General features: G+C 36.1%; 4 protein-coding genes across 4 annotated transcripts; 3 read left to right on the forward strand and 1 right to left on the reverse strand.

Annotated features, from left to right (window-relative positions):
- The first annotated feature begins 3,619 nt into the window (after positions 1–3,619).
- On the forward strand, positions 3,620–10,066 carry LOC147532778 (CDP-diacylglycerol--inositol 3-phosphatidyltransferase 1-like). Its single transcript, XM_086648069.1, has 11 exons — positions 3,620–3,893; positions 4,401–4,535; positions 5,344–5,428; positions 5,526–5,575; positions 6,644–6,683; positions 6,843–6,887; positions 7,504–7,569; positions 7,661–7,775; positions 8,697–8,753; positions 8,893–8,988; positions 9,739–10,066. Exons 2-11 carry the CDS (start codon positions 4,472–4,474, stop codon positions 9,796–9,798), a joined length of 678 nt encoding a protein of 225 aa, XP_086504195.1. The 5' UTR covers positions 3,620–3,893; positions 4,401–4,471; the 3' UTR covers positions 9,799–10,066.
- Positions 10,067–11,890: 1,824 nt separating this feature from the next.
- On the forward strand, positions 11,891–14,629 carry LOC147532779 (asterix-like protein). The gene is made up of 4 exons (XM_086651210.1): positions 11,891–12,034; positions 13,081–13,286; positions 13,740–13,840; positions 14,369–14,629. Exons 2-4 carry the CDS (start codon positions 13,131–13,133, stop codon positions 14,430–14,432), a joined length of 321 nt encoding a protein of 106 aa, XP_086507336.1. The 5' UTR covers positions 11,891–12,034; positions 13,081–13,130; the 3' UTR covers positions 14,433–14,629.
- An 835-nt stretch (positions 14,630–15,464) lies between these two features.
- On the forward strand, positions 15,465–19,143 carry LOC147532780 (Tetratricopeptide repeat (TPR)-like superfamily protein). Its single transcript, XM_086646736.1, has one exon. The coding sequence runs from the start codon at positions 16,192–16,194 to the stop codon at positions 19,003–19,005; it is 2,814 nt and encodes a 937-aa protein (XP_086502862.1). The 5' UTR covers positions 15,465–16,191; the 3' UTR covers positions 19,006–19,143.
- Positions 19,144–19,681: 538 nt separating this feature from the next.
- LOC147532781 (small ribosomal subunit protein eS7-like) lies at positions 19,682–21,739 on the reverse strand. Its single transcript, XM_086646737.1, has 6 exons — positions 21,585–21,739; positions 21,014–21,096; positions 20,858–20,931; positions 20,656–20,779; positions 20,014–20,196; positions 19,682–19,920 (listed from the first exon to the last, which is right to left on the reverse strand). Exons 2-6 carry the CDS (start codon positions 21,086–21,088, stop codon positions 19,801–19,803), a joined length of 576 nt encoding a protein of 191 aa, XP_086502863.1. The 5' UTR covers positions 21,089–21,096; positions 21,585–21,739; the 3' UTR covers positions 19,682–19,800.
- Positions 21,740–22,294: the final 555 nt, after the last annotated feature.

The raw sequence follows: 22,294 nt of genomic DNA on the forward strand, positions 1-22,294 counted from the left end.
TTATCCCACTTCATCTCTTCTTTCCAACTTCTTTCTAGATCTAATTTCTTCCTTCTCCTTCTTTTTCTTATATGGGTGGCAATAAAATAGCTATTACTTGGATTTCTTGGAGTAACATTCTTGAGCATAAATGGAGCAAATCTTGGATAAATTGGAGATACATGGGGATATGGAATTTGAGCATTCTTGGTGATTTCTTTCCATTAATTTCTTAGTATTTTCATTTACTTTACAATGTCAATGAATGTTATTCTAGATTCCATGTATAGTTAATTTAGCAATCTAAGGTTGTGAATGAAACCCATTTTGGATCTTTATAATACTTGTTCTTGATTAATTAAATCCTTTGATGTGCTTCAATGCCTATTGATTGTCATTTCATGTTGATTCTATAACCTTATTATCATTCATGTATTATAATTAGATGTTTCATGCTTTTATTGATTTATTAGATGAGATATGCCTTTTAGATCTTGAATGATAGTGTAGGAAATTAGTTTTATATGGTAGTCAATCATACATTCTTAATTATAAAATTGTTTTATCTAGAATATCATCCGGAATCCAAATAGTTCATTATATTGGATCCCGAGTAAATACAAAAGAGATTTAAGTAATTAAGTGCTTGTTTTATAAAGTGAAATTGTGCGGTGGATTTCATAATCTTAGATATCTTCTCACCTCTTTCTTATAGATAGTTTAGTTACTATTATTCGTTTTCTTATTTCTTTACAAATCAATCATCAAATCTATGAAATGGGGTGTGTGAGTGTGTTAGTCTAAGTTAGCTATTGACATTTTAATTATTGGGCTAAACTCGCCGTCAATATTCGAAATTGCCTACTTATCCCTTGGGACGATACTCGATCTTATTTTCAATACTATAACTTGACCCTGTATACTTGCGGGAATAGACCTATTTTTAGGCCCATCACTCCACCACCACCACCACCACCACCACCATCATACTTCTATATTTCCACCACTACCACTGCCATCATACTTACATCACCATCCTCATATTTCCACATCCAATGCCACCACTACCACATCTATACCACCGTCATATTTGCACATCCACCACAACCACCACCTTATCTCCATCACCACCACAACCACATCTCAACCACCATTTCTCCAAAGGTCCAACACCATTACCACTTCTATCACTGTAGCCACCACAACCACCATCGCTATCACAACCACCGCTCTTGCCATAATAGTCATCGTGAAATCGTATAAGTGAGATTAAAATGAATTATCTTTATGCGAAAAGAAAAACAAAAAATATAAAAGTTACTTATTGCAAACTAAGTTTCGACTTTTTTTTTTTACTTACAAGCAACAATTTTGCCAAATATACTTTTGATATTTTTTACTTTTTTAAGCAAAAGTATTCTAATATAGGCAAATGTCCTTCTACTTTTATTTGCCAAACAACACCTAAACTAAGCATTTACTTTTCTACTTAAATGAGTACAAAATTACTTATTTTTTTATTGTCAAACGACACCCAAGGAGTAAAGATGAAATTAAGTTGCGGTAACTCAATTTACATATATAGAATATAATTTCATTAATTGTATTGCTTTTCCAAGTCAACATGAAGATCCGCTCCTAGTGAGTGTTACACGTCTAACCGATCCTTAGAACAACTCATTCTTTGTACTAGGGTACATTGGTCAGCTTGCAGTTCGGTTTGCTCGAACATAACATGGGAGTCTCAAGTTGGGTGGTTGGATTCACGATTTTGAAATGGGTGTTTTCCTTTAGACTTGTCATTTTGATATGTAGTATATGTTTGAAAAAAATGCAGAGAAAGGAGTTCATCGACTTGAAATTCAACTATTAGTAGTTTGGGTGTGCATGGAAGAGCAGATGAAGGAAGCCCTAGCACTTTTTAACAAGAGGATAATTTTAAAAGCCTAATGCAAACGACTTTCTTTCATAAGCTTATTATATGTTTGGTTAGATGGTGGTTTCGGGGTTGAGGGTTGGGGACACTTTAGAATTCAGATATTTGAAAAGGTTGCTATGGGTATTACACCTACAGGGGACCATTTTCTAAAGGTATCATCCCTTATCAATTCTGTCTCATAAAATATAAAAAGTTGAAGAAATTTTGCAACCATTTCTTGTGTCTCCAATTGAGAAATGGACTCATGGAAACTTAAAACTCATTAGACGGGAAAGATTGAACACATGAGTCAGTGTGACCTGAAAGTTGTTAATTAAGGCGTTAATGAAAGGGTGAGGTTCATAATCATCAACACGTCCTCCTCCCTAACTCAAATCAATCGATCAACTTGGGTTGTGTTTGATAGGCAGTTTCTCCAGGGAAAAGAGAAATACTCTCTATCATCTAAAATTTCTACTGTTTGATTAACAATTTAGAGAAGGGGAAATTAAGAGTCACGTGACCTAGTTTTTCTTGATTTTCCTCAAAAACAGGGAAAATGGCTACCCTGCTTTTATTGAGGAAAAAGTTTCTCCAACCAAGTGGAACCCTTGACACGTAAACAACACAGCAAAATGAATAGCCATATCTCTCTCTACTCAAAATCAAGCAACTGCTCCTTTCATGCCCTTATCTTCTACCCACTACATGTGTTGTGTTGTATCTCTTTCTAAATCTCTCCCTTTCTACTCCCTCTTGTCTCCCTTGCTCCTCATTCTGTTCTTCCATGTTACATCAACCATGTTCTTCTTCGTCTTCATTCAACTAGCTACATAGATTATATATAATTTCTCAACATATATAATGCGACTTGTGCATACCTAGTTCATTTATACACAGGAAAATCTTCTTGTTCTCTTTTCACCATTAGTTGGACTGGTTTTTGTAACAAAAAAAAATGCCTCTATATAATGTCTATGCTAATAGAAATATATGGAAATGTTAAAATACACTTTTTTTCCTTCGTAAATCAAACAATTTTTCCATAGCAAACCAAACGGAGGAAAATATAAAAATACTAATAGAGAAAATGTTTCACAAAGTAAATGTTTTTCGGAGCAAATATTTCTCTATATTTTTTCTTGGCCAGCGTTTTGGGGAAAGCTAAATAGTTTCCGAGTGTGAAGACTTGGTCAAAGTTGGTCAATTTTGTTTGACAATTTTATTTAGGGGGAAAGCAAAACAGCTTCTCCACCTCAGCTCTCTCTCTCTCCACTTCACTTCTCTCTCTCCACCTCACTTCTCTCTCTCCACCTCATCTTCTCTCTCCCTACCATTCTCTCTCTCTTCTCCGATTAGGTCGGCGGCCGAAAAATTTTATGGCCGGCGACCATGAAAAAAAAAAAAATTTTCACTCACTCTCTAGAAACTCCTGCGAAGGAAAACCCCTTCGCCAGAGTTTCTAAAGAGAGAGAGAGTGAATTTTTTTTTTTTTCATGGTCGCCGGTCGAAAAAATTTTCGGTTGGCGACCTAATCGAAGAAGACAGAGAGGTGAGGTGGAGAGAGAGAGGAGAGGTGAGGTGGAGAGAGAGTGAGGTGAGGTGGAGTGTTTTTTTATTTCCCCTTAAAATTTATTTCTCCGAAAAATTTCTAAAATTCTACATATTCCCTTTAAAATTTCACACCCCAGAAACTATTTAGATTTCCCCAAAGCGCTGGCCTTTTTCTTTCCCCAAATTGCAATCGAACACAACCTTACTCGAAAAGTCATCGGCCACGTCATCACCACCTTAAGTCAGCAAGCAAGCAAGGAAATATTCGTTCCTTTCTCAGGCACTCTTTCCTTCTTCCTTTGGGCTCTCATTTCACCCGGCAAGCTACTCTTAACTTCCCTCTCTGTATCTGTTTCTTGTGCCCTAATTAGAGCGAATCTTCAAGTCGAACAGCTTAACTATGCGTTTATGGTGTTAAATTCTCCTTCCAACTTCTCTCTCTGTACGTATTTCGATCTCTCTCTCTCTCTCTCTCTCATGAACTCTCTCCTCCCGATTTAAAGCTCACATAAAGATGAGCAAATGTAATAGGAAGAATTTGAAGCTCAATTTATAGAAATTACAGATCTCTCTCTCTCTCAACCTATAAATCATGATCCCATCTCTATAAGCAGTCGAAGTTATGACTCAGGAGAGGGTAGGAGGGCATTTGATCTAGATATGACCCTTCAACTTCTAGTCCTTGTTAAATAGTGCCTTCACAATCTCAGGTCGAATCCCAAATTACCTAATTTTTATGATCTAACCTAACTGAGAGTTTCATTAGGTCATTTTCATTTGGTACCTATCAATCACAAAACCCCTAAATAAATACACAAGTTAGGTCAAAATGTTTATATTTTTCATTTAGTTTGCTTCAAATTTCATTTCTCTAACTAAAAGCTTCATATTATTGTTGGTTATTATCATTATGTGATTAATGTTTCTCAATGACCCATTGATTACTCAGGGTGGTTAATTTTGGGTGGGGGAGTGAAGGTTTAGTTCTGCACATTCTCTGACTTTAGTATCTGCTTCGAAATGGCTAAGAAATCGACGAAACAGTCTACGTTATCCGTTTATCTGTACATCCCCAATATCACAGGTAATACTCTTTTTATCTCTTTCATTTGTACAACATTAGTCTTCCGTTGTTTGATTACCGTCTTTACTCATTAAAAATGTATTAATGTGTTACTAAAGGAGTTTGTATGTAACAAGGAATCCCTTATTTCTGCATCAAATAACACTAAGTTAGTAAGTTCCGTCCAGCTAATTGGTGTCAACATTATTCTTAATTTCTCTCCTTGCTTAATACCTTGATGGTTGAATCAAAGTTTCTCAAATAGTCCATTTTCCACGTATCATGTATGCTTTAAGGTGTATTTATACCTCGTTTAGAACACTATTTCTGGGTCATTTGTTGGAAAAAATTCCTAGTTAGAAGTTTTAAAATGGTTACCTACAATGTAACACGGACATTAGTACGCGACTCAGTGGAGTATTAGATATGGTGAGTGAAAGAAAGTTTAGGGATAAGCCGCATACTATAACCTCGAGTGGTATTCTGTGGTCCACTGGTCCTAATACAATTATGTAAATGTGTGCACAATATATACGTGCCAAGTCTCCCATAAATACCCATGTTAGTGACGGCAAGTATCCAAGTTGATTATATGGCACACAAGAATACTAAAAAAATGTGTCCAGGTTCCATAGCTTACTCCTATTACGCCCTCAAACTAAACTAAATCTAAATATCTTCTGTTTAGGAAACAATGATGCTTAAGCAACAATTCCTTCACTTATGTTGACGATCTATCTCATTCTAGTCCTCTTGTCATTGCGCTAGTGAGCTTGACAAACAACTTCTGAATTGTGTTGCATAATTCTATTCTTGCATTTTTCTGCAGGGTACATTAGAATTCTTTTGAACATTGTTGCATTCGCTCGATGTTTTGAAGATAAGAAGCTGTTCGCAGTCCTCTACTTCATCAGGTAATGTTTAGTTCATTAGAACTGGATTTAGATCTGAATTCAGTTTCTTTATGGCTGTACTACCTTCACCATGAACTGATAGAAGCCGTTGATGCAGCTTTATCTGTGACGGCTTAGATGGTTGGTTAGCCCGCAAGTTTAATCAAGGTAAAGTTCAAATTTGTAGAATCGATTGCAATTTTTGTCACATAAAGTTTAACAGACTGTCAAGGATGATTCTTAGCCTGCTTTTGACTTCCCTATCTTATTACCATATTTTGTACAGCTTAAAAGTTATGTGTATCTATTTTCCTTCCACACAATCCTACTTAACATGGGCACTTGGAGGAGTGTTGCCATCCTACTCCAGTATGAGGTGTTGATACTCGTCCAATGGGAAAATGCAAAACAGGGGCATGGGCATATATATATATATATATATATATATATGTATATGTATATATATTCTTGTCTTGGTCGACGTGTATATTATATATACTTGTAGATTTTACTTTTAAATCAACTATTGTTACAACTTACACGAGCTACAACGGCTGTTAACATAGAGTGATATTTTATGGTTCTAAAATTGTGGTGTAGAAGCACACACAAGATGCACATGAATCATGATCACACATTCCACTTAAGTTACTGGCAGTTTCTGACACAAGGATCCGAGTATTCAATATGGCACGATATACCGAAAAAGAGTGTCCATGTCACATACAATAATCTAATTGAGGGGTTTGTGGGTTGATTTCAGTCGTATCCATTTTTTTTATGTTTATGCACTAAGCCTCAAAGATTGAAATGGGGAATTTTAATTTGCACTATTGGATATCTAAGTCGAACAATCTTTCTATCTTTTTTCCTCTTTTTCTTTTTTTCTATGTTCCCGTATTTTAGCCTTCGCCTTCATTCATTATTATTCTCTTGGAGACTTGGACTGAATAATCCTTCATGTTCTAGTGGATTGATCTAATTATCTTTTTGGTTGTGAAATGGAAAAGAAACAGTGCAATTAATCTTATGATAATTGCTCATTTTCTATCTAAAGATTGGGACTAATCTTCTGGTATGCATTTGGATGTTCAACTGCCAGTAAATCTAACTATTTTTAAGTCCCATATTTCCCTTTTAAGTAAATTTATTTATCTGTTAAATCTAGAGATATCGGACATGAAATAGCTAAGCTGCACTTTTCGGTTTACTGATCTATATATTTTTCTGATTCAGTTTCAACTTTCGGAGCTGTTCTGGACATGGTTACTGACAGGTGCCCGTCTCTCAGTAGTTCTGTTTTTGTTGTACAGATATAAGCCCTAAGCTTAATTTTCTCTCCAAAGCTCACCTTATACCGTCCTATTTCTCATTTAAATACTTTCTTTCATCACATCCATGAACCTATCTCAATTGATATGCTTCATATTTTCAGGGTTAGCACTGCTTGTCTGTTGGTAATCCTCTCCCAGATTTACAGGTATGGATTTGTTATGTATAAAGTGGTGAAGCATATATATTGTACGCGTAGGTTCTTATATACATACATGTATTATATGATATATATATATATATATATATATATATATATATATATACTATCTACAGTATATATAATATATGTACGTTAAGTCCCTTTTAGATATTTATGCTATAGTGGGTTCTCCAGTACATAGATTCTAGTGTTGGACAAGGATACTCCAGCCATGCTCTTCAGTAGGTATAATTTAGATTTGTACATACGTGCAAAATTTTCACACAATCACGTTAGGACTTAGGACCATAATCTACAAATCTGGCTCACCATCACTTATTTATAATGTTGCACTGGTCGGTCCAAAAGTTAAGAAGGAAGTAGGAATTAATTACTATGGCAAGAATATAATATGTTTGGAGCCATATTCCACTATCAACACATGATGTCAGATACTTGGTTTTTAAGTTGGATGCCGGGTACCGTAACTCATGTTATATATATATATATATATATATATATATATATATATATATATTCACAATGGTACACAGTACACTCAAGCAGACATGCATATGTAATATTTGTATTCATGATTGACTAAGTACAATTTGTTTTGCAGGCCTGGCTTGGTTTTCTTGTCATTGCTTAGCTTGGATATTGCCAGCCATTGGCTTCAAATGTACAGGTATTCTCTTCGCTGTCTAAATAATGCTTTTTCTTTATTTAAAACTTGTCTTACTAGGTTACATGCTAAACGAAACACTTTCATCTTGCAGTACGTTCCTATCTGGCAAGGCAAGTCATAAAGATGTAAAAGACAGCAGTAACTGGCTTTTTAGGGCATACTACGGAAATCGTTTATTCATGGCTTATTGTTGTGTGGCATCTGAGGTAAGTCTGTCAGCTAAAGGAGTTCCTTTCACTTGACTTTCTAAGAAAGAATGCGAAGCATTTCTTGGGGTAACCACACAAAGGCCTAACGAGTGATAATACATTTTACAGAAGATGGGCATCCTTGAGTTGTGTAAATATTTAAAACACGAGTCTCCGGGTCTCAAGCAGACCACCCTGAACGTTGTATTCTTGTAATAGAAAGGCTCAAGGTAAAAACCTCCTCGGATATACATGATGGCAGGATAATTTTGGAAGCACGAACTTTAATACCCTATGCCCATTTGGACAACACAATATATTTCTCAAAAAACAGGAGGAAAGATACATAGGAAAAGATAAGAATTTCATCCTGAACTTCTAAGTTCTAACTCTACCAAAAGCTATAGCAAATTAAGTGGCTCAATCATCATTAGTATTTTCTAGTATTACTCTGCTATTTATCAGTCAGAATTGAAAGTCCTTGTAGGTAACAGCCTTCCACATCTTATTGAGTCTTACAGACTGGTGTAAATGAAATAATTTAAGTACAAGATTTTCTATATAATATAATATATTTGAACTTTCTTTTAGGTGGGTTCTTTTTTATTTGATGAAATTAGAGTAGGGAGGAGTGAGCTAGCTATTTGTTCTGTATCGATTTCACACTAAACCAGAGCCTATGATAACCCACTGTAGTTTTTCGGTAGTTACCAACTCACTGGTTTCTAGAGTTCTTTTGAGTTCGCCCGACGTGTGAAGAACTCGCATACTTTTACTTCGCTAGTGCAATTAGAAGGTTTTCTGTTACAGTGAGAATACCTTATAGAGTTTACCACTAAAATGTATGTATACGAAGTATGGTACACATGTTCCTTTCTAAGCCTACCTAAGTATTGCTTTCTTATGTTCCCTATAACCCATTGTTTTGTAATTGTGCAGGTCCTCTATATCATCCTTTTCCTTATTTCTGAAAGCCAGTCTGAAAGTGTGATTGATGTGAGACTCCTCAGACTCATTCGAACTGGTTTTGTTCGTTAGTTTTTTGGGTAAATGCCCCTCAAGAAGCTTCAAGTGCTACAGCTGATCTTGGATTAATTTTTCCTTTTTGTGGTCTGTGTTTTTCTTTTTCTTTCAGGTTTTAATGAATGCCATGAAAAATACCAGCCTTTCCTTCCCAATTGCTTTAGCACTTTTTGGATGGGCAATCAAGCAAGCAATCAATGTTATACAGGTAAATGGCTCTCCCGTAAAATATGAGGCATGCTATGTACACTTCTCATTGCTTTAAGTTCATTCTCAATATTTAATAGAATATTGCATTTAAAATACTTATATTCAGTGTTTTAGAATATCTTTGTTTATTATACATCAGACACCATGAATTTATCAACAGAATCAGCAAGTAAAAGATATCTTAGTGTTTTAGAATATCTTTGTTTATTATACATTAGACACGTAGGTCTAGTCATTCAAATAACAATATTTTCTTATCATGTGTTCATTCTGGAAGGCGCTAAACAGAAACTTAGGTCTCCTAAGACATATATAATAGAGCCTTTTAGACCGATTCATTGAACCACTGGCAATTGGAACCATGTTCTCATCATGTTTCGTATGACAATATATCGTATCAGAATCGCACTAAAAGATACGAAAAGTGGTTTTGGTTGCGTTATACAATTTTGATTTCTTGATGAAAACATGCTTCAAGTATTCCTTCGGTAAAGTTTCTTATCATATAAATTAGTCTGTAGGAGTTCAACCTCCTCAAGGTTACCATCTTCATCACATATCCTGTCAGTTTCTCGGAGTTTGAAGCTTACATAGACTGTTTAAACAACGTAGCGATGTAGTTGAGGAGTTTTCACCTAATCTGAAATCTATAATTGTCATTACTATATATGTAATTTTGTTTGAAGTGAATGAAGAGAGTGATGAGTAAATTACTTGACATGGAACATTTGGGTGGTTGTTATTTCAGATGAAGACGGCTGCCGACGTGTGCGTGCTTTATGATATAAACAGAAAGGAGAGACACTGAAGGTAGTACTTACTTGCCGTTGCCGGGGTAGTTTCTATTTGTCTTTGGAGGGTGGGGATGAGTGAGATAGGAGTAGGAATGTTGTGTTTAATGTTCAGTCTGGTTCCATGTACTTTATAACATTGCTCATGTGGTGGGAAGAGAATATGAATATTGTGCTAGTCTCAGGATCATCAACCCACCCATGTGATAGTGATACTAGGCGATTTAGGGTTTTTGTGTTTCTGGTACTACTTGCTCTTTCAATGCAATGGTTTTCTTCTTAACATATTTTAGTAGGTTGAAATTTTCTTTTTTAGCTCAACTCTTGACCAACTCAACTTTTGATCCCATATTATGGACAAACTCCAATTTTGGTTTGCCAAACTAACTGACATGGAAGAATTCTACTCATGTGCATTACTGCACTGGAAACAACCCATGACCTATCTGTACCAGAAGTGTCGACAACTTATAGTCATACATCGTGACGTCGTTATGAGCCATACTAGGTGCTAAGATTATGGAGCATCCACCATTGATATTTGAGTGGTTGTATGAGTCCCATTGATATTGTAGTGGTACGAGTCTAGTGGACGCCCTAGAGAATGCATCGGGTGGATGCCAGTTTCATGTAGTTCTCGAGGGAACTAGCTCCATGTAGTTCTTGGGGGACCACGCTCGTAAAAGAAAGACATCCATGACGACACATCTTCCTGTAGAATGTATGGGGCAGATGATGCCAAGGCAGAGGTGCAAAGTCAGGTGCTCTATTTGAGGCAGTGACATTTCAGCCGATTCTTTAGATGGTTTCGGATGCTTGTTTTTTCTAATGACGTCTTTAGATTGTTTGAAGCGACTTAGGGGTGAGAAAAGAAACAAGTAAACTGATTGTTAAAGTTCTCTAAGGATTTGAAAAAGGCCAGCGCCTTGGGGAAAGCTAAATAATTTCCGGAGTGTGAAATTTTAAAGGGAATAAGTAGAATTTTAGAAATTTTCCGGGGAAATAAAAAAAAAACACTCCACCTCACCTCACTCTCTCTCCACCTCACCTCTGTCTTCTCCTATTAGGTCGCCGGCCGTTTTCAAACAAAATTGACCAATTTTTGACCAAGTCTTCACACCTCGAAAACTATTTAGCTTTCCCCAAAGCGCTGACCTTAAAAAATAGTAGATCATTTTTAAATTTAAGAAAGACAAACAAAAACTGATCACAAACTAGTGGTAAGAAATAAATAACCTGATAAACTTTGTAAGAAAAATATTAGTAGTATACTAAAAGTCAAAAAATGATATTATCATTTTCGAGTGATGCCAACGTATGCTTGGCCCAAAAATCTAGAAGTCACAGATTCTATTTACAGTGGAAGTGGAATTCATCTTCATTGGCTTGTGTTAGGGATACATATAAAGTAAAGGTATGAATAGGTTTTCATGTTCTTAAAAAAACCTTATGGTGTGTTTGGTTATAGGATTCCTAAGTAGGATTCCTATCAAAAGTGGAATTTGGTAGGAATCGTGAATCCTTGGTTTGTTTGGCTACCAAGAATCCTAGGACTCTTGAATCCTAAGGATTCCTAATTCCAAAATTTGTATTGGACCAAAATCCCACCCTACCCCTTAGGATTTGCTAGGATTTTGGATTAATGTACCTAAATTTCAAACTTAAAATCGACAAAAAAATATTTCCTTCTACAAAATCGTTATTTTTTTCAAAAATCATATTTTTTCAAAAGACGTTTAAAAATACTCAAATAATAATAAATCATGATTTAATAATAAATCATGAATCCTAAGGACTCATGAATCCGCGGATTCATGATTCCGCCATCCAAACACACCATTAAGGTTCTTTATATAACTTTTAGGATTCAAAATGTCTATGATGATGGTAGTTGTAGTGCTCATTCAATTCACGCGTTTGATCATGATGTATTTGAGGCTATTACAATATTGAATAAGAAAAAGCACCAGCACATATAATACTTCAAGTGTCCAGAGGAAACAACAAAGCTGGAATAGCTCAGTTGGTTAGAGCGTGTGGCTGTTAACCACAAGGTCGGAGGTTCGACCCCTCCTTCTAGCGTCCTTTTTATTTTTTGGGTCCATTTGGTTTGTTTGGAGAATCTCGGTAAACAACCAACCTAGGGCAAAATAGTAATCGTCTAGTAGAAGAAGAAATAGCTCTTCTTCTACTTCTCGACCGGAATCAGCAGAAGAAGTGCACTACTTTCTTGAATTAAATCGGCACTCACCGGTACTTTTCTTCTCTCCTCCTACCTTTTCCATTCTTATCTTCTACGATTTAACTCCAAATACTTTGTACAGATCCTACCTTTTCACTCTCACGATATGTTCAAACAAAAGTAATTATTAGAAGATTTGTTATTCTTATTTGGTAGATCTCTCTCTGCAAATTATTTGAAATTTTGGTGTTATTTCTGTTTTGAATCTTAACCCTCGATCTATACTGTCATTCTTTACTCTGGGTCATGCTGTTTCTATTTGGTTTAAATCTGAATTCTTTTTCTGGAGTTGGGATTTTGCAGATCTTTAACCAGATGTCATTAGTCTTTTTTTTTTTTTTTGTACTGAATGATGTATTAGGCATAAAAGTGTCTTGATTTCTTCATGATATGGGAGTTAGTGATGAGGGTCATGAGATTGTGAATGAAATGGAAATTCCATACCCTTAGAGAGAGGAGAGAATTCAACTCTTCAAACCCTTTTCGATTAACCTCATATATAGTGAAACTCATGGATTAATTCATGGAACATTGGATCAAATAGGTTCCATGATAGTGTGTTCGAGATGGGAGTTTTGATTCTCCTTGTTGTGATGTACTTGTGATTTTTATGGAGCTGATTTAAGTCGTAAATTTCAAAATAATGTAATAGGGATCCTGCTTATATTATCATTTTACTTGTTCGAACACGAAATTGATGAATTAGATTTCCTAATTCTAATATTATTTTATTTGTTCGAACACACAAAAAGAAATAGAGGTTGTAATTTTGATATCGTCGACTTGTGTGTATGTTCTCGAAGAACAACTTTTCCTAACTTGAGACTAATAAATTAGCGTTCTTGATTATTCAAGTTTCTCAAATTACTCGTCCTGTATTACGTATTGCAAAACGTACCATTTTGGACAAATATATTACTATATTTTTTTTTCATATGCGTCTTTGGCAATGGACGTCAACCATTATTTTTCCTTTGTCATTTTTGTTGAAGTGTTTATTACATGTAGTGGTTCCATACCCCTAATATGAATTCTTGGTTCTGCCTTTTGTTTGCACCAATAGTTACTAGGTTGAAGATTGAGAGGTAAGAAAAGAGATAGAAAGAGATGTCTTCCCACAATAACTCGTCGACCGGGAGTGATCCACGACAACCATCAACAGCGAAGCCGTATGTTCCCCCAACTCTAGCACCACAAGATCTACCATTTGATTACTCTGGTTTCATTGCTATCATCTGTGGTGTCATTGGTGTCATGTTCAGGGTATGAATTTACTTCTTCCCTACCCATCCCTTAATTCTCTCTCTTACTCTAATTTTGAAGAGATATGATTTTAGTATTTTATATTGCTGTCATTTTCTGTGTGATGGTTTCAACGATCTTTGGAAGTAACTCCTCTTTTTTTGTTTTTCCGTTATTTATATAAATGGTCCTGTTCGTATTTTATATTTTCGGGGTGGCTGGGAAAACCCCCTACTTCTTCAAGGTTTCGTATCAGAAATATGCCAATTGATGTATTTGTTTTAAACATGAGTACATACATACCCTCACCTTCCTAAACTTGTGTGAACTAAATTCAAATTGATGTATTTGTTTACACTGTACACAATGACATAACTTTGACTGTGAATATTCAAATTAATGTATTTTTAGTTTTCTCTTCTTATGATATAGTGATCACTTGTGTTAATGGGCTATATTGACATGTTTTTCCAGTACAAGCTCAGCTCGTGGCTCGCTATAATATTCTGTGCCCAATCACTTGCAAACATGAAGAACATAGAGAACGATCTTAAACAGATATCCATGGCCATGATGTAAGTAGAATTTTCTTATACATTTTTGTATTCGCAACTATATTATACACTACATATCTTCAAATATCGGAACATTAATATATCTTTTTATCATAGTCAGCAGAAGGGTTCTTAAATAAGGTGATATCATGATAGTTCGTTATAATTTAATGACCTAGTTTTTCACACTATTAGTCTTTAAGAAACTAAATAGTATTTAGTAAAAAATGACAAACATTTGCAGCCTTAGAAATTACCTGATGCAATCTTATATTTTCTCGTCTGTGGTAACGATATCTTTTTTAATTATATTTGTCCTATATGTTGGAAGAGTGTACATTTTTGACATGTAGGATAACCGATAACTAGATAACTTTGGAGTCGTTGTCGAAATTCTAACAGCGTTCCTTACTTAAATATAAATGCTCTATGCTAGGGTTGAAATTAAACTGTGATAGCTAATAAGAATGATATTGAATCGAAAGTGCTTCTAGTATGTAGTTTCTTTCATGTATGGGATTGGTGACAAACTACTGTGGTCTATCTCAGGTTTGCTATTATGGGATTGGTGACAAACTACTTCAGCCCTGCCCGACCAGGAACACGAAGTTAAAGTATCACGATGCTCCATTTTTAGAGTTCAATGCAATTGCATGTATCGTAGACTACTCTTGAACTTGTTTTTTTCGAGGATTTTCTCTAGTAACGTTGTTTTTGGAAGAGAGTTCTTTAGAGACATTTTTATGTAATAAAATGATCTTGTAATGTTAAATAACTTATTGCTGTTTCTATCCTTTATTTGGATGGTAATTTTTGGATCATGTATTTGTCTTTATATTATTTGGGAGATTATTTATTTCCCCTAGCGTCTTACTCATAGTCTCAGCTAAAGATTGATGTGGCAATATCTGGATAATGTTCTATTGTCATTAGTGATGTTGGCTGCATTGACCCTTATGGGCCCTTAAGGTTTTAAAAGGCTTGGGAATGGTGTTTAACCTCTTAAAAAGAGCACCTCACTCCCAACACACCCTCCTAAGACAACATCACTGTAGTGCGAATCGTGCTGATAACGTGTTATAGGATGATATGGACCAGCCCAGCCCTCTGGGTTGTTAATGATATTGCATGTTTTGACAGTTTTGGGTTCTAATTGTGCTGATAACGTGTTTTGGGATGATGCAGACCAGCCTCTTGGGTTTCTAGTGATACTGTCACCTTTGAAGCTTCTTGGCCTCACGGTTTTAGAAGACCTCATTAGAGAAGAGTGTTTAATCTCTTAAGAGGAGCACCACATTCCGTCTCAACACCAATGTGAGATTGTTTACGACAGATACCATTTTTTTGTTTTGAGTAATTGAAGACGTAGTAGTCACCCTCTTATTTTTTTTTTCACTTGTACTCTATTTTATTATATAAGACCTAATCACAAAAACCTTACTATAAGACTCATAAGTGTGACAACATTTGTTACAAAATTGTAAAGCACAAATTTCTACTTGAAGTTATAAATTAGAAGAACTATCGTACTGTTCAATTCTACAATTGAGTGCAACTTCCCCAAAGGGTCGAAACCAGCAAATAATGAGTCCAAAGATATAACAAATTACTAGATCTTTTTTGTCTTAGAAATCGACATGAAAAATGGTAACATAGACAAACAGAAACTTCATGTCAACGAACTACTGATCGCTATGGTTGACCTCTTAGAGTTTTTTGGCTAGTGTTACCGAAACACCAATGTATCCAAACCCCATGAATACTTAGATAAAATTAAGATGATCCTCTAAATCTGTATTCCTCGAAAATTTTAATCTATATAATTCTCGGGAAATTTCTTAAAATGCCCCAAACTCCAAAGTGGCGGCATATTTAAAAACCATTTGACTTGATTGCTCATATCATTAGAACTTTGATGGTTATGCTCCCTTTGGACTTCCCTCTTTTTTCTAGTACATATAAACTCTTGTCTAGGCTTCCACTTTTGGAGGAATAAAAAGCCGTTATAACCGTTAGCAAGCAACTGATTAGAGCTGGCTAGGTTTAGTCATCATCAAAAGCTCCCAGCTTTGAAATCCAATTTTAAATTAAGTTACAGAATCTCTTACCCTTTCATCTCCTACCTCCAAACCCATTTCAGACATCATTCTAGACATTATCAGTCAGCTTTCTCATGGAGGGAAGAAGAAAAAGAAGAACCCAAAAACTCTTTTATTCAAACACTCTCAGACCACCCGAATCCCCAAATTTCTCTCTTCTCCCAAAAGGGTTTTTCAGAAGTTTCCAATTCTATCACTGGAAGATCAATCCATGCTTTTTGCCTCAAACACTATGTTCATCTCAGTCTCTTTCATTCAAATACTTTAATTAATATGTACTCTAAATTTGATAATTTTAGAGCTGCTAGAAATGTGTTTGATCAAATGTCTGAGAGAAATGAAGCTTCTTGGAATACTATTATATCTGGTTGTGTTGGGGTTGGCTTGTATTCAGAAGCTTTTGAATTATTTAAAAAATTGTTGGTCCATGGAATTGACCCAAACATATTTGTTTTGTCTAGTCTTATAAGTGCTTGTAATAAGTCGACTTCGATGATAGATCAAGGGATTCAAGTTCATGGCTTTGTTGTTAAGATTGGGTTGTTATCTGATGTCTTTGTTAGTACAGCACTTCTTCATTTTTATGGAACTTATGGACTTATGTCCAATGCTCGTAGACTTTTTGAGGAAATGAATGAAAGGAATGTTGTTTCTTGGACTTCTTTGATGGTGGGTTATTCGAATAATGGTGAGCCAGTGGAAGCCATGAATACTTATCGGAGAATGAGGTATGAAGGAGTTAATTGCAATCAAAATTCTTTTGCAACTGTTATTAGTTCATGTGGGTTGCTCGAAAATAAATCAATAGGTCATCAAGTACTTGCTCATGTTGTGGTTTCTGGATTTGAGTCTAATGTTTCAGTAGCAAACTCTCTTATTTCCATGTTTGGTATCCACGGGGATGTAGAAACTGCAAATTGTGTCTTTCATCGTATGGAAGAACGTGATATAATCACGTGGAATTCGATGATATCTGCGTATGCTAATAACGGGCTTTGTGATGAATCACTTAAATATTTTCAAGAAATGCGACGAACTAATATAAAAGCAAATTCTACCACACTATCTAGTTTGGTTTCAGCGTGTAGTAGTGTTGATTATCTGAAATGGGGAAAAGGAATTCATGGTTTAGTTGTTAAACTCGGATTTGGTTCAATTGTTTGTGTCTGCAACACTCTAATTACTCTGTATTCTGAATCAGGAAAACTTGAAGATTCCAAGTTATTGTTTCTTGAAATGCCTGAAAAGGATTTGATTTCATGGAACTCCATGTTGGCTTCCTATGTTAAAAATGGACAGGCTATTGGGGCACTAGAACTCTTGGCAGGGCTTCTCAGAGAGAGCGGACTAAGGAATCACGTAACATTTTCTAGTGCTTTGGCTGCATGTTCAAGCCCTGAAGCTTTATTAGAGGGCAAAACCATGCACGCTCTGATAATCCGAGCAGGACTCCATGAAAATTTGCTAATTGGAAATTCACTAATTACCATGTATGGAAAGTGTGAAGTAATGGAGGCAGCAGAAAAAGTTTTTCAGACAATGGAAGAACGCGACGGGGTTACATGGAATGCACTTATCGGTGGATTTGTTGAGAACGAAGCACCACAGGAAGCCATGAAGGTTTTCAAATCGATGAGAGAAAATGACATGTCTACAAACTACATAACATTGGTAAATGTTCTAGGTTTTTGCTCAGCCCCGAATGATCTATTAACTAATGGGATGCCCATCCATGCTTACATTGTTCGTTCGGGCTTCGAACGAGATGACTATGTGAAGAATTCTCTTCTCACTATGTACGCAAAATGTGGTGATCTGACTTCCAGTAATTTTATTTTTAATGGATTCGCTAACAAAAGCGCTGTCTCTTGGAACGCAATGATAGCTGCAAATGCTCATCATGGTAGTGGTGAAGATGCACTAAAACTTTTTGTTGAAATGCACCGTTTAGGACTGAAGTTTGATCATTTCAGCTTCTCTGGAGGCCTGGCTGCTAGTTCAAACTTGGCCATTCTAGAAGAAGGCCAACAAATTCATAGTCTGATTATTAAACTTGGTTTCGACTCCGATCTTCATGTTATGAATGCAGCAATGGATATGTATGGAAAATGTGGAGGAATGGTTGAAGTACTAAAAGTACTTCCTGAAGTAAACAGCAGGTCTCTGTTATCTTGGAATATATTGATATCAGCGTTTTCCAGGCACGGATATTTCAAAGAAGCCATGGAAACTTTTCGTAAAATGCTCCAATTGGGAATTAGACCAGACAATGTCACCTTTGTTTCACTTCTTTCTGCTTGTAACCATGGAGGTCTCGTCGAGGAAGGTCTTAGATGCTTTTCTTCTATGACTTCTGAGTTTGGGATCACGCCAGGAATAGAGCATTGTGTATGCATAATTGATCTCCTCGGCCGTTCGGGAAGGCTTGATGAAGCAGAGAAGTTTATCATGAAAATGCCTGTTCCACCGAACGACCTTGTTTGGCGAAGTTTGTTATCTGCTTGCAGAAACCACAATAATTTGGAACTTGGAAAAATAGCGGCTGATCGTCTTCTTGAATTGGATCCATCTGATGATGCAGCATATGTTCTGTTATCAAATGTTTGTGCAATTAATGGGAGATGGGGAGATGTTGAAAATGTCAGGAAGCTAATGAAATCGAATAATATAAAGAAGAAGCCGGCTTGTAGTTGGGTAAAGGTGAAGAACAAAGTAAGTTCGTTCGGTATGGGAGACCAAACCCACCCAGAGAGCAAGGAGATAAACAAAAAGTTGAAAGATCTTATGAAGATTATCAAAGAGAAAGGTTATGTTCCTGATACTAGCTTTGCTTTGCATGATACAGATGAAGAACAGAAGGAACATAATCTATGGAATCACAGCGAGAAAATCGCTCTTGCGTTTGGATTGATAAATAGTGTTAAAGGTTCAACAATTAGAATATTTAAGAATCTTCGTGTTTGTGGTGATTGTCATTCTGTTTACAAGTACGTTAGTGATGCCGTTGGGAGAGAGATTGTTCTTAGAGATCCCTATCGCTTTCATCATTTTAGTAGAGGAAAATGTTCTTGTGGTGATTACTGGTAGTTGACAAAGAAGTTAAAGAATGTCCTTGCTCCCTCCTGTAGATGATCGAATTCGTTCACTCTTTTGTTTTTGCCATTTTTTGTGAGCTTGATGTCTCCCATATGATAATCAAAGCAATACACGTTAGAATTCAGATAATAAGGTTGGCTCAGCGATAACAAGTATGTTTCTCCAATTGGGAGCTCCAAGCTCGCTCCAGTAAGTTGGACTATGTATAGTGGTCTATAATTACAAACTCAATCAATCATTTCATTTGTTTTCATTCTTTCCTTCTGGGTGGTTGATCTTTTTATATTTGCTATACCATTCCAAAGTTTTCATTGGAATACAGATGCGCAAAGCCTCACATTGGTTCTTGGATCTTGCAGAAGTATTTGCCCTAGGGTTCACTAAATGGTAGACATACAAGCAGCTTCTACAGAGCCATTTAACCAAAAAAGTTTAGGTAGTAAATATTTGTTTCAAAGTCAAAATCCTTGTGAGTAAAAAAAACACCATCTTCAATTGGAATTCAATGTCACTACAACTTGGTAATCAATCTAGGTTTTGGGGCCTGGAGAAGTTCTGCTCCCAGACCAAATAGGCTACTAGAGAATCAAATTGATTTAAACTTGTAACATACACATAACATTTCATAAAAAAAACTTCTGCAATTAAACTGTCAAGAACTAAATAATGGCAGGCAATTCAGGGGTTCTCTTATCAAAACTTCAAGCAGTAACTAACAGTTTAACTGTATCATTGAAATGAAAACTTAACCAACAGAATAAGAAATGATCTAGTTCAGTTTTCTACTTATGCATCAGTAATTGGGTACTCAAACACAACATCTTTCCCAGAGAGCTTCCTGTAAACACCGCTAAATGTTTCAAGCTTGTACTCTGTGTTGTTCCGCTCCTTGGGGTCCAGGAAAATCTGCAACCAGGATAAAATCACATCATGATTCGTGATTAAGGTAAATTTGGAGAAAACGAGTGGAAAATTGCAATGTCGATCGATTGTAATTACCTTGATAATTTTGGAACCGTCAAGGCGGTATTTGATGCGCTTGCCCACAATTTCAGCTGGGTAAACAACATCCTCTAGAATAGCATCGTGGACAGCAGTGAGGGTACGGCTTCGTGGCCTTTGAACTGCAGCGCCCTTCTTTGGTGGTCTCACGATCCTTCGGGTGGCTATCACAATCACATCCTAAAATACAATATAGTTCTCAGCTTTGCAGTAATTAATGATCGCACTATCACTGACACTTTTGCTCAATATCATCAACAAGTGAAACTCAAGAATAATACACGTACAAGGATCACCATAATCCATTACGCAACAGTAAGAAAAAATAGAACATGATAATACAGAATAAACAGGAAACTAGATAGTGCTGACTAATGAAAAAAGAATATGTAATTCATCAATATACCCTAATCCACCAAAATCAAAAGCATTATATGCTCGATTAGTTTGGTTTATATCCGATTGCTTCCCTACAGGCTTCCATACCAAGAGGTAAAGCCATACTGGAATAACACTTCCCAAAGTCTCAGTCAGTAGTAAACCCATGACCTTGACTTAAGCGATCAACCATGATCTCTACATCTATTAAGTTTGAGAAGGCCATACAGAGAAAGAAGAAATCAAGAAACTTGAGCTTACCTTGCCACTGAACTTCTTTTCTAGTTCCCTCACAAGCTTCACATGAATCTTGCGGAAACCCTTCCTCAATCTGTAGGGAACATGGATAACAACAGCCTTTCGGTTCCCCGAAACATCAATTTGACTGCAAAAGTAGGCAAACACATCAAATCATTTCCACTATGCAAGAGCTAACAAGTAATCGCCACAAAATTTGACTTACACTGCAGAATTGATGTAAAGATCCTTCAAATCACTTTTGAGATCATTGCTGGTGTTCTCCAAATCGAACAATGACTATGAAGAAAAACCCAAAAATCAGATTACATACCAAAGATGTCACTAGTTCGATTATGAAAAAGAAGTGACACGCAATTACCTGTGCAACTGTCTCGTCGAACTCGGTAGGCTCGACACCCTTATCCTTCTGGATTTTCCTCATGGCGGTAAACATCTTGACTCCTCTGGATAAGATAGTTCGATAAACAAAAATTAATTAGCTTAAGAGACAAATCACTCGATTCCTACATAAACTTTTAGTAGTTCTATTTAGAGTTAGTATGTAGTAATTATATCGGAAAATGATATCTCACACTACTATATCTCGATTATAAACCCTGATTATGATTTGAGAAAAACTCTAGTTCTCTATATATATTCATTAAACCCCATTGTCTTTTTTTCAGACGAGTAAAGCCATTGAATCAACGTTAAGGAGAGAAAGAACCACACAACAACAACAACAACAAAAACCCTAGAACTCAAATGACCCATAAAATAGAAAATAGAATTGTTGACCAAATCAGAAATGAATTCTCAAAATAATAACATCTTATCTAACATACAGATCTCTTGAGCTCTGTTCATATAACAAAAAGGAATGAAGCTAGGGAATGTGATCAAATATAGAACCTAAACAGTTGAAGATCTGTTTTGAGAGAAGTTTTTACCTGAGTTTTGGTGGCCGGGGACGAAGAAGCGATTTGCTAGAAGAGGAGACCTACCTTAGGTTTTCAGAGAAGCCAAAACTGAGAGTCCTTTGAAGAGTTTTAAAATGGTTGGAGAAAGAGAGAAACCCTAATACTTAACGGTCTAGATTTTATCTGAAAATCCGATCTATTGGATCTGAACCGCAGAATACTATGCTGGGTAGCCTATAGGCGCCACACATTACTACTATGGGGGCCCCGATATAACTACCACTTTCGGACCATGTTGGGCGGGGATGGATTGTGATTGCTGCGAGTCACATTCCCTTAACGTGATTCCTGCGAGTCAACACTTGGTTGCTCAACTGGTTAAGGTGTTGACATATACTCCAAAGGTCTCTCGAGGTTTCAGATTCGATCCCCAGAAGATGTGGAATTTCTGGGTTATTGAATTTGGAGTTATTAGGGCATAAATAATGTAGTTGGGTTTTAGGTCATTTTTTTTTTAAATATTCAGCATGTCTCAAACCCTTGACCTCTAAGTTAGGAGAACTATACCTCTTACCACTCCAACAAAGGGTTGTTGACACTTTAGGCCATTGTTAGTCACTTAGTTGGGCTTTAGACCATAGTTTAGTTGGGTTTTAGGTATTATCTTGTTAAATTTGACAGTTACCGTGATTATCACATCTTTAATGTACAAATGCCATTGTAATGACTACCGTACATCG

This window comes from Eschscholzia californica, unplaced genomic scaffold (assembly GCF_041429995.1).
Source record: "Eschscholzia californica isolate CP2 unplaced genomic scaffold, dmEscCali1.0.p SCAF_6, whole genome shotgun sequence".
NCBI lineage: Eukaryota > Viridiplantae > Streptophyta > Magnoliopsida > Ranunculales > Papaveraceae > Eschscholzia > Eschscholzia californica.